Source organism: Neodiprion lecontei, chromosome 4 (genome assembly GCF_021901455.1).
Source record: "Neodiprion lecontei isolate iyNeoLeco1 chromosome 4, iyNeoLeco1.1, whole genome shotgun sequence".
Classification (NCBI taxonomy): Eukaryota; Metazoa; Arthropoda; class Insecta; order Hymenoptera; family Diprionidae; genus Neodiprion; species Neodiprion lecontei.
In genome coordinates, this window is record NC_060263.1 from 26,644,835 (window position 1) to 26,657,238 (window position 12,404).

The 12,404-nt window shown below is 34.5% G+C and overlaps 1 protein-coding gene across 8 annotated transcripts in view; it reads left to right on the top strand.

Annotated features, from left to right (window-relative positions):
- The window catches only part of LOC107220556 (activating signal cointegrator 1 complex subunit 3), a 12,908-nt gene extending 1,124 nt beyond the window's left edge, over positions 1-11,784 (top strand). For 4 of the 8 annotated variants that reach the window (XM_046736483.1, XM_046736481.1, XM_046736477.1 and 1 more), the window contains exons 2-28: positions 203-386; positions 494-585; positions 711-859; positions 1,058-1,309; positions 1,662-1,905; positions 2,010-2,321; positions 2,506-2,651; positions 2,813-3,319; positions 3,614-3,862; positions 4,034-4,248; positions 4,367-4,472; positions 4,557-4,781; positions 5,367-5,601; positions 5,690-5,826; positions 5,914-6,090; positions 6,279-6,504; positions 6,688-6,941; positions 7,122-7,290; positions 7,435-7,655; positions 7,741-8,139; positions 8,260-8,661; positions 8,754-9,245; positions 9,405-9,595; positions 9,792-9,960; positions 10,166-10,423; positions 10,538-10,886; positions 11,089-11,784. In XM_046736483.1, the coding sequence (XP_046592439.1) occupies positions 259-386; positions 494-585; positions 711-859; positions 1,058-1,309; positions 1,662-1,905; positions 2,010-2,321; positions 2,506-2,651; positions 2,813-3,319; positions 3,614-3,862; positions 4,034-4,248; positions 4,367-4,472; positions 4,557-4,781; positions 5,367-5,601; positions 5,690-5,826; positions 5,914-6,090; positions 6,279-6,504; positions 6,688-6,941; positions 7,122-7,290; positions 7,435-7,655; positions 7,741-8,139; positions 8,260-8,661; positions 8,754-9,245; positions 9,405-9,595; positions 9,792-9,960; positions 10,166-10,423; positions 10,538-10,886; positions 11,089-11,195 (6,411 nt within the window). In that variant the 5' untranslated portion in view covers positions 203-258 and the 3' untranslated portion in view covers positions 11,196-11,784. Of the gene's footprint in view, positions 1-55; positions 387-493; positions 586-710; positions 860-1,057; positions 1,310-1,661; positions 1,906-2,009; positions 2,322-2,505; positions 2,652-2,812; positions 3,320-3,613; positions 3,863-4,033; positions 4,249-4,366; positions 4,473-4,556; positions 4,782-5,366; positions 5,602-5,689; positions 5,827-5,913; positions 6,091-6,278; positions 6,505-6,687; positions 6,942-7,121; positions 7,291-7,434; positions 7,656-7,740; positions 8,140-8,259; positions 8,662-8,753; positions 9,246-9,404; positions 9,596-9,791; positions 9,961-10,165; positions 10,424-10,537; positions 10,887-11,088 lie in introns of all 8 variants that reach the window. The other 4 variants (XM_046736476.1, XM_046736478.1, XM_046736479.1 and 1 more) reach the window with 2 other exon arrangements.
- The last annotated feature ends 620 nt before the right edge of the window (positions 11,785-12,404 follow it).

A 12,404-nucleotide genomic window follows, 5' to 3' on the forward strand; every position in this document is an offset into this window, starting at 1 on the left:
ATATCACAGAACTTAATTATAGGTTAACTTAACCACGTAATTTCTCAACATTCAGGTATCTAGATATCATTGTGTTATCGGGCATTTTTTGAAGTGAAGAACTTTATTTGGTCACTTTCTAAACACAGTTGATGGTTTCTTCATCCAGTGCTATTCCTACTCATTAAAGAGGAGGTGAAACAAAATATTTGCTTCGATTAAGTTACAGGTAGTCTTAAACAAATTCTAAACACAACAGCAGCTGTAAAATTAGCTGAGATGCGAGAACTGCCTCGGCTCACACGTTCACTGCGTGCCTTCACAGACTTAGGACGATTAAAGAAACTTGACAATGAGAAGAATAATCTTATTGCCAAACGACTAGAGAGAGCTGCAAAATCGAACAAGTAAGGAATACTTTTCCTGAAATGTGTTGCATTTTCTCTACAGCGCTACGTATTAACATTAGTCATTTTCGGCCCATCATATTCATCAAGTTAATATTTATTTGCAGAGGGCCAACCTGGTCAGAAATATGCAAATTCGTAGACAAAAATGCTGTTCCATATTTACATCAAATACATCACGAAGCTTCCAGTTTCTGCGGTTGGTATTTGTTCAAAAATGTTGCATAATTCAGTGGTACTTGTCCATGTTTGCAAGTGTCAAAGATTTCCAACATGTACACAATTTTAATAATTGGGATTGCATGAATATATAATTTATTCCAGAGGGACAGACTTCCGAACTAAAAGACGAAGCTGCAATATTCATATTAAAGCTTTTGATTAATGAAAATAATGTCAGCCAGAAAAATCTCAAGATCTTACGACAAACATTCGGTTCGATTACACTGGAAAAAGCTAATACAATAATGCAGGTAACAACTACAGCAAATACATTGAGTCCTATCTTTATGGAAAAAGATATCAGTAGCTATTTAATCAATGGACAATACAATTTGATGGGATAATAACATTTTTTTTATCAATATTACTTTGTACGGTTCTGGAGACAAAATGTACCGTTGTACTGTGTGCTATTTCTGTAACTTTTTCAGTATCGTTATGTTTTTCAGTTAATAAAAGCAATCCGAGAGCGAATATCAGAGGCATCAATGGAATACATACTTAATTCAGAAGAAAAAGAGAATGGTTTACTGGATTTTCCTCCCCACATGTTTGGTCTTGATATTCCCTTTTTTCCAGCAAAAGTCACTTGGCCCGAAACTAAGAAACTGCAAGATATGTCTGCAAAAAATCCAATCAAAATTACCAGCAAATTCACTATGGCATATAATGCTGAGACTGTTTCATCAAATAAAACTGAGGTTTGTCTGGGCATATGTCTTGTATTTTACATTAGTATATCATCGTACTTCGTAGGTGCACTGTTTTGAGCCTATTGTTAGTAGTTTCATTGCCACTTAATATCAATTGCGACTGTATCTTATTGATTGCTGTTCGCCAAAAAATTATATTAAGAAAAATTATAATAAAAAAAGACAAATTTGACCGAAAGGACACTAGTAGTAAACAGCTAATAAATAAAAAGTCTTTACAAATTCTCCTATTATTTATTGAATTAATGAAATATGTTTACTTACTCCACATCAAACAGTAGTTTTCGTCCTGATATGCAACTGGCATTATTTTATATTTAAAAATCCGTTCTATTTACAGTTTGAAAAGAGTCGATTCACAAAAGGACTGAAAAAATGTTATGAGAAATACTCAGCAGAAATGATATACGAAGATTTTGGGCATATGATAGTGGATAAGTTAAAATGTGGCGGTGATAATCTTCAAACAGAACTCTTTGATCTTCTTGGCTATGAGAATATAGAATTCATTGAATATGTTCTTGAGCATCAGAAAAGTATCGTTGCCTTATTCACTATTCAAAAGACTCAAAAAAACAACACACGTAAGTGTTCTAATCTTCTAAATTATCAACATTTAATGACTTACATTAATTACAAATACAGCGTTTCACTGTTTTTGATGCTTTCATCGTTTTTCATCATTAAGCTATACTAAGGCCGCAAGTAGGATGTCAAGTAATTGTTCAGTCTGAGAAAGAAAAGCAACTGATGAAACAGTATCGCAAGGAAGAGAAAAAGCTAAATAAAATTACAAACAAATTGGAAAACGGTGAAGATGATGACGAGGAAACTTTTGATCCTGTTGAGCTACGTCTAAAAAGACAAGAAGCATTGATGAGACAAGCCATGCAAGCTCCGATCCTCAACACGACTCAAAGAAACATTTTTCCGTCTGGTATTCGAGCAGAGAGGTATCCATTCGTTTTCGATTCAAAGCTTACTGCGAGAGCTGCTGCAGGTAAGTTATCTAATGTGATAAATTCCAATAATCAAAGTTCAATCTTTACATTGAATAGAAAGAATATTACGGTATCACACTCTGTGTGATTTCCAGTGATTTTTAAACACAGTAATCTACTTTACACCAAGTTATAAATTGCATTTCTCCCATTGAAATTTAAAAATAAATACTTAACTTACAGGCTTTGTTTCTGGACAAAAGGTCATGTTACCAGAAAATGTTGAGAGAAAAGATTCTCAATTATGCGAGGAAGTACATATACCAGTTCCTCCAGCCGCAGTTCTGGATGTTGGCAATAATCCTGTGATAATATCTTCATTGGATGAGGTAATATGACAGACATTAAAGTAATTCCTGGACAAGACATCCCCACTATTCCACCATAGTAGAATCAAAAATTGATCAGATTTGGAAGTTGACTGGTTTGCAACTTTTTTCTCTTTCAATTTGCAGCCATATTAATAGTTTAACCCAAAATTTCTGTTTAGGTTGGTCAAATGGCGTTTCATGGTATAAAATCATTGAATAGAATACAAAGCATAGTCTTTGACGCTGCCTATCATACAAACGAAAACTTGTTGATTTGTGCTCCAACTGGAGCTGGTAAAACTAATGTTGCAATGTTAACTGTGATACATCAGATTAAACTGCATATTGCACAAGGAGTTTTGAAAAGAGATCAATTTAAAATAGTATATATAGCACCTATGAAAGCTTTGGCAGCTGAAATGACATCCAGTTTCAATAAAAGATTGGGATGTTTGGGTGTTTCTGTGCGAGAACTCACTGGTGATATGCAGCTAACAAAAGTTGAGATTCAGCAAACACAGATGATTGTTACTACGCCAGAAAAATGGGATGTTGTTACAAGGAAAGGAACTGGAGATATAGCGCTCACAAGTATAGTTAAGTTACTCATTATTGATGAAGTTCATTTGCTTCATGGAGATCGTGGACCTGTTGTTGAAGCATTGGTTGCCCGTACCCTCAGACAGGTAATTTTAGGAAAAAAGAAAAATGTCAATTACTATTACTATTAAGGACCTTAAACATCTTTTGAAAAAGTAGATTTATCATAGAGTTAGCTAGTTATAAAAATCAAAAGGAGCAAAAACCATTTTGCGAGTGTTATTCTTATAGAAAAAAAAGTGCGATGCGCAACCCCTTAATGTTAATATTAAGAATCCAAATTTTAACAGGTATATTTTTTGTACCTAAATGAAACTTTTTTTTTTAAACATCCCAATGTTTAGTCTATTATTTATACTAATATATTTTCCTGCTGCTAGGTCGAATCATCTCAAAGTATGATCAGAATAGTTGGACTCTCTGCAACTCTACCCAATTATACAGATGTGGCGAAATTCCTCCGGGTAAATCCACACAAGGGTTTGTTTTACTTTGATCATCGATTTCGACCTGTACCTCTCGGCCAGACTTTTATAGGTGTGAAGGCAGTGAAACCTTTACAGCAAATGGCTGATATGGACCTTGTATGTTACAATCACGTTGTCGATATGGTTCGCAAAGGTCATCAGGTTGGTGAAATAGTATTTTTGGTTTTGACATGGAAAAAAATATCTTTGTTTCAACTTTATATTGGTGCTATAGAAACAGTAATCGTTAGTTGTAATCTCATAATATTATAATTACAACAAATAGTTGTTTCAACTACTAGTAATAACAGTGTTCTTTTCAATTCTAATCAGGTAATGGTGTTTGTACATGCTCGTAATGCTACAATCCGAACAGCAACGGTTCTCAAAGAAATGGCATTACAAAATGGCACGCAAAAATTATTTATGTCCGATGGTAACACTGGACTCGCCCAAAAAGCACTGGCAAAATCCCGAAACAAGCATCTCGGAGAGTTATTTTCCTATGGGTTTTCTGTACATCATGCTGGAATGTTACGTACAGATAGGTAAACTCACCTTGAATTGATCTTCTGTATGCTTCAACATTGAATTACACATCAATTAAAAGTAGTCTTAAAAATCCAACAGAACAAAATACTGAAAAATATCTTTCATTGCCTTTAGGAATCTGGTGGAAAAATATTTTGCAGATGGTTTGATAAAGGTTCTTGTGTGCACATCGACACTAGCTTGGGGTGTTAATTTACCAGCACATGCCGTCGTTATACGTGTAAGGTCTTGAAAGTAATTAATACCTATAATTGGTCGTTTAATTCATTTCAGGTTGTGTAATAATTAAATGGATTGTTCTCAGGGTACAGAAATATATGATTCAAAACATGGGACATTCATTGACCTAGGCATTTTAGATGTATTGCAAATATTTGGTCGCGCTGGTCGACCACAATTTGATACATCTGGACATGGTACAATAATCACAACCCATAACAAATTGTCCCATTATCTTTCGTTACTGACCAACCAATTTCCGATTGAAAGTAACTTTATTACCTATTTGGCGGACAATTTGAATGCTGAGGTGCGTAGTACAGATTTCTCCACCCAATATCGTTTATTAATGATTGGACAAAATTTAAAGAGAATCAATAAACATTCGAATTTTAATTATCCTGATGACATCATAGATGCTATTTCTGTTAAAGCTGTTGTTCTGTCGATTAACATTCCAGGAAAATTCCAATTTAGAAGAATTAGATTTTGACTTTGTCCAATCCTTCATTCAGGGAGATATTGTGGTAAAATTTTGATACTAATTTCAGTACCGAATCAATAATTGTAATATTGTATTTATGTCACGAAAATGTAGTTTACACGTCTTTTTTACATGCATTTAGTATGTGAAGTAATGGTTTCTGCAATAGTAAAGGAACAGAGAATTAGAAAACAAAGTTGTAAGCCATACTTTTGGTAAAATAAGTTATCGTGTGCACCGTAAAGACAAAGTTTTTTTCGTCTTGCATATTTACCATAATCGTCTTCAGTTCATGCACTTGCTCAACCTACGAATCATATTGCAAATTTGTGCTCGGGATAGAAAACCTATTTTGCCACCTCATTGCGCAATCTACTATTATCTCATTAATGGAGTTTCATTTTACTACAGATTACACTAGGAACGATATCGAATGTAGAAGAAGCAGTCGAGTGGCTAAGTTACACATATTTGTTTGTTCGAATGAGACTCAACCCTCAAGTATATGGAATCAATTATCAGGATGTTATTGAAGATCCCAACTTGGAACGAAAACGAAAGGAGTTAATTGACACAGCTGCAAAAGCCTTGGATAAAGCTAAAATGATTCGTTACATTACTCGTACTGGAGATCTCAGTGTAACTGGTACTGAAACTAAAATTTATTACAAGTCATAGTCGATATAAAATTTGCCACTCATTTTTCTACAATATTTTCTACATTTTATTTAAAGATTTGGGTAGAACGGCGAGTCATTTTTATATTAAATATGATACTGTGGAAATATTCAACGAACATATGAAGCCCATCATGACTGAAGCTGACGTACTGGGAATGATATCTAGGTCACAAGAATTTGAGCAGCTTAAAGTAAGATTTGCGACATTCCAAGCACAATTTTCTAACTTGTAATTTATTTAATGGGATTGCCATCTATTTTCAACTTACGTTTTATAGGTCAGAGATGATGAGATGGACGAATTGGACAATTTAACAACAGACTATTGCGAGGTTTTAGTACAAGGTGGAGCAGAGAATATTCATGGAAAAGTGAATATTTTACTGCAAACATACCTGTCACGGGGTCGTGTCAATTCTTTTTCTTTGTTATCGGATCAGTCCTACATCACACAGGTAAGGTATCTTGTACAAGAGCCAATCACATACTTTCAAGTATAAACGGTATCACAAACAGATTTTCTAATTGAAGACATGTGCATAATTTTTATAATTTTCAATTGATACCACAAAAACGATGAAACGACTTGAATATTAAGTCACTACATTTTATATCGGCAGCTAACAAAGTTTATTATTTACAGAATGCTGTTCGTATCTGTCGAGCTTTATTTGAGATGGTATTGCGAAAGAATAATGCAATTATGGCAGGACGTTTGCTAGGCATAGCAAAAATGTTGGAGTTACAACAGTGGGACCATATGAGCCCCATGCGCCAGTTCTGTTGTTTGCCTCAAGATATTATCACAAAAATTGAAGATCGTCACCTTACAATGGAAAAACTTAAAGATATGGATATTAAAGAAATTGGTAAGTTGTAATTAACTTTATAAAAAATGAAAATACACAATGTGATAGAAACATCTTACCAATGTGAAATATGCAGTATGAATTCATAACATCCATCAATCTCTAATAACAATTAGAAAATAAAGAGTATTATTTAGCATAGTTAAAATGATAACGGATCCATGTATTTTTACATGTTTACAGGAAATATTTTGAGAAACCAAAAGATGGCAGGTTTGATTAAAAAGTGTTGCAGTGAATTCCCTTCCCTAGAATTAGAGGCAAACTTGCAACCAATCACACGAACAGTTCTTCGCATTCGTTTAAAAATTACTCCAGATTTTCGCTGGAATGATAGAGTGCATGGAAAAAGTTCGGAAGCCTTTTGGATTTGGATAGAAGACCCAGACAGTAATTTTATCTATCATCATGAATACTTTTTGGTAACAAGGAAAATGGTAAATATTATCTCAGCTACCATAATGTGAACTTAATTTTTCAGCAGCTTATTACATTGCTTAGTATGTGTTTGTAAATTTCACTTGATATTCAAGCCATCCTTTATTAATCATATGTAATCAGACATGGATGTATAGGATTTGATGAAGTTTTGTGATTCGATTCTGATTTCAATGCAGGTTTATGAGAAAGCAGATCAAGATCTTGTGATGACAATTCCACTCTCAGAACCTTTGCCAACTCAATACTTTGTGAAGGCTGTTAGCGATCGTTGGTTAGGATGTGAAATGGTACTAGCTTTATCATTTCAAGGTCTGATCCTTCCAGAGACTCACCCACCACATACTGGTAAGTGGTTACATTTTTCTTGCATTCTGTTTACGATGAAGAAGACATTAATTTTTGCCAGTGTTGATGAATTTTCAAACCATTTCTGTGTCATAAATGTTTGCAGAATGCACTGATATTTTTTTTTTTTTAACATGTCAACAGATTTATTAGAACTACAACCACTGCCAGTAACTGCATTGAAGGATCCGAAGTTCGAAAATTTATATAAATTTTCCCACTTCAATCCAATCCAAACGCAGATTTTCCACTGCCTTTACCATACCGATAATAATGTTCTTCTGGGAGCTCCAACGGGTTCGGGAAAAACAATTGCTGCGGAAATTGCTATGTTCAGGGTATTCAAAGAATACCCTGGTCAAAAAGTAAATCCGATCTTTTCTTCGGCACATTTTTGTATCCATTGAAGGAAAACTTCGTACCTGTGAATCATTTAAGTTTATATTCTAGGTAGTGTACATAGCTCCACTCAAAGCTTTAGTCAGGGAAAGAATCAACGACTGGAAAGTGAGAATAGAAGAAAAATTAGGAAGAACTGTTGTCGAGTTAACGGGTGATGTTTCTCCAGATGTACGAGCAATAGCTAGTGCAAGCGTAATCGTAACAACCCCTGAAAAGTGGGACGGAATTAGCAGAAGTTGGCAGACAAGAAATTATGTTCAAAAAGTAGCACTCATCATAATAGATGAAATCCACCTTCTGGGTGAAGACAGAGGTCCGGTTCTGGAAGTGATTGTCTCACGAACAAACTTTATCGCCTCTCATACTTCTAAAGCATTGAGAATCGTAGGCCTTTCTACAGCGTTGGCTAATGCTGTTGACTTGGCAAATTGGCTAGGAATTGAACAGGTGAGCAATCTAAAAAAGCTCACATGTCTAAATCATGGTAGTCAGATTGAGTTCTACACCTCTAGTGCTATACCTATATGTAGATTTTCATCGGTCTACTCTTAAAATTTTTTTATTCAGATGGGACTTTATAATTTCCGACCATCAGTTCGGCCAGTGCCATTAGAGGTTCACATTAGTGGATTCCCAGGCAAGCACTATTGTCCACGAATGGCGACGATGAATCGTCCAACTTTCCAAGCGATCAGGCAGCATGCTCCCTGTAGCCCTTCTCTTGTTTTTGTGTCTTCGCGAAGGCAGACTCGTTTAACAGCATTAGATTTGATTGCTTATCTTGCTGCCGAAAATGATCCAAAACAATGGTTACATATGCTTGACGATGAAATGGACAATATTCTGGTCAACATCAAAGACACTAATTTAAAATTGACCTTAGCTTTTGGAATTGGACTCCATCATGCTGGTCTGCAGGATAGGGATAGAAGAACTGTAGAAGAACTCTTTGTAAATAACAAAATACAGGCGAGTGAAAGAATTTTTCTGCTCTTAGGTCTATTTCGTTCAATATGTACGTATCCTCGAGAGACTAACGGGCTATCAATTACTTTTCTCAGGTACTAATAACAACTGCGACTTTAGCTTGGGGAGTAAACTTTCCTGCTCACTTGGTTGTAATAAAAGGTACTGAATATTACGATGGAAAATCAAAACGATACGTTGACATGCCAATAACAGATGTACTACAGATGATGGGTCGAGCTGGTAGACCTCAATTTGATGATTCTGGGGTAGCTGTAGTTCTTGTTCATGACATCAAGAAGAACTTCTACAAAAAATTCTTGTACGAGCCATTTCCAGTCGAATCAAGCCTACTAGAAGTATTACCAGATCACATTAATGCCGAGATTGTTGCCGGCACGATAAAGAATAAGCAAGAATTCCTTGACTATTTAACGTGGACGTACTTCTTTAGAAGATTGATGAAGAATCCGAGGTATTACGAACTCGAGGTGTTAGATCCAGCAGAAGTTAATTTATATCTTTCTGGGCTGGTTGAGAAGACTCTCAGTGTATTAATAGATTCGTATTGTATTGACTATGATGAGGTAAATATGTGTCCCATTTTTATCAATAATATAAGGTATTAAAAATATCTTTCAGTCAATTCATACATAAAATTTTTAGTTTTTTTTTTTTTTTTTTTTATGAAGAACTCTTCTACACATCAGATATTTGCAATTTAATATTGTAACAATTATCCACAGGGTGAAAAATGTTTGTCTCCTCTTTCAATGGGCAGGATAGCATCGTTCTATTATCTATCCCATCAGACAATGTTATTGTTCAACAATAATTTGAAACAAAATCTGACACTGGAACAACTCTTGCGAATCGCATGCGATGCCTATGAATACAATCAATTACCAGTGCGACACAATGAAGACTTACTTAACGAGTTAGTAATTACCCATTTCTCAATCATTCACTGCAACGTATTTTCATTGCCAAAGCCAGTCTGGACTGGTTTTTTAAAAAGGTTCTTTCTGTTTACTGTCACTTGCCATTTGGCAACATGATTCATATTGCATTTTATTGTAATCCTGGATCTGAATTCTATACTTGATTTCGTACTATTTTTCAATTCTTTACAGGGAATTGGCAAAAATGTGTCGTCATGCGGTGGATTCATCAACTTTAGATTCTCCAAATACTAAAACATTTCTACTACTGCAAGCACATTTCTCCAGATTGCCTTTACCCTGTGCAGACTATCTAACTGATCTTAAATCTGTTCTTGACCAAGCTATCAGGATACTGCAGGTAATTTTTAGTTTACTATTTAAATTAATTGAAATAATTGAAGAACTGCATGCCGAAATTAAACCACCCTTAAACCACTCATAATTCCATATCAAACAAGGATCACATAGTTAATATATTGGACTATAACTATAAAACTTTTAAATTCCTTTAATAGTTTCTCGAACCTAATTTATGCTAATGAAAATTTTGTTATCTTACCAAGGCAATGATAGATATTGTGGCCGACCGGGGTTGGCTTGGAGCAGCATTGCGTCTCATGCAAGTGCTTCAAATGATTATTCAAGCAAGATGGGCTGATGAGTCTGCGTTGCTAACTTTACCACGTCTGGAGAAGGAGCATTTGCGGTTATTCTCTACGTTGCCAAAATCTTTGCCCATGTTATGCACTGTCACCCATGGAAATTACAGCCGGCTAGCAAATGCTCTACAAGAAGAATTTGTTGACAGTGAAATTCAGCAGGTAATTTATCGACTACATTCCTCGTTATTACCTACACAAAACCTATTGCATTTCATTCAGTTGATTCGTTACTGCATGTCGTAATCTAATACTGATACTATTCTATTTATATAGATACATCAAGTTATCAAGGAAATGCCAGTAATATCCGTAGAACTGACATTACAAGGCTGGTGGGCGGATGGTACTACAGAGAAGAAAATACCTCAGCCTGCCGGACCTAATTGCTGGATAGATGTTCACGAAAGCAGTGATTACACACTAATTGTGGGCATGAAAAGAAAGAATCACTCTCACAATCTCAAAGCACATTGCCCTAAGTTTCCAAGAGGAAAAGATGAGGGTTGGTTTTTGATATTAGGTGATGAAACCGAAACGGAGTTATTAGCTCTAAAGAGAGCATCGGGTATTAGAGGGCAGCGCAAGTGTAGTCAGCTATTTTTTTCCACTCCACCATGCATAGGTAATATACTACATCTTTGCACTCTATTTTATTCTTTAACACTATGAAGACTTTCATTAGATTTTAGTACAGTGATTGAAAAGTAGTTGTTCACTTTTGTATTAAAGTGAAAATGTTGAGACCCGACAAAACAATATAAATTGAAATAAATTTACAGTTCATGAATAATTCTGACTCTTCGTTTTCAAATATATTGTTACAGGTCGCAAAAAATTGACGTTTTATCTGATGTCTGATTGTTACATGGGGCTGGATCAACAGTACGACGTACATTTGAATGTCATTCCATCGTCAAGTACTGATCAATAATTTATTACATGTTGGTATATCTAGAGATAAGACTTATCCTTTACAGAAAAGTGAGTGTTTGGAATTTGATGATAATAAGTTAACACATAGAAAATGTGAACTAAGCTGTTTTAGAAATTATTCCAGAGGGTAAGTACCTAGCTGTTTCCTCAGTAATACCATAAGCAAGTATAAACGTATAATCGGTAAAAAATCCTAAAGAAATTTGATGAGAAAATAAGAAAAATTACGAATGCGGCACGTTATTAAACTAGAATATAGTGCCAATTCATGTATTTAACTTACCAATAGCACATTTTATATCTGTTCTTTATGAACGGTGGGCATTTGTTACGAAAATTTTAGCTGATATACGTACTTCACTTTACAATTAATATTCACAGACAGCGATGCTAGTTTAACAAAAAAAATTCATGGTCCAATAATCACCAGTATGATGTGATGTATAATTTATAATATAATACCCATGAGAAGCGTACCAAAAACGAGTAATTGCAGATACAAGGAGAATATGTGAAAAATATTTATAAATATTCAGATAAAGTTATGTAAAATAATTTCTGATAATAAAATAATTTTGTTTTACCGATATTTTGTTTAAATAATGTTCCCGTTGTGTTGAAAAAGATTTATTCGAAGGATGTGATGAGAATGATTTGATACAAAATGTCTAATTGCAGTAAATTAAACTTATGTAAAGCTAGCAAAACGCTGGTAGTCCTAAATTATTGAAAGAATCGATATTTACAAAGTAAATCGTACACTTAATGAAATTAACCGAATCATGCGATGTATGTAGATGCAGGTTTACAATATCCTCATAATTCAACATGGGAAGTTAACCTTTTTAAATATTTACGTATTGAAACAATCAGTTATATATTTCATACGTAGCTGCATTAGTACAAATAAATTCACCATACAAAAACGTTACTACTAATTTTATAGCACTTTACTTTATTGTTTACTTACAATGTGTGTTATAAATTTTCACTTGACAGGTTCGAATCGACTCAAATCTATTCACTTAATATGCAATTCGAACTCTTTATATTTTAAACTGAACGTTTATAGAGTTCTACATTTACCTCTCGATTGTTTTGATCTTGACATGGAGTATTTTTAATCATGTTAGGATTGGAACTTTCTTGAAGTTTAGACCGTATATTCGGGTAAATTTGGGATTACATTAATGCATCTTTGTATGGT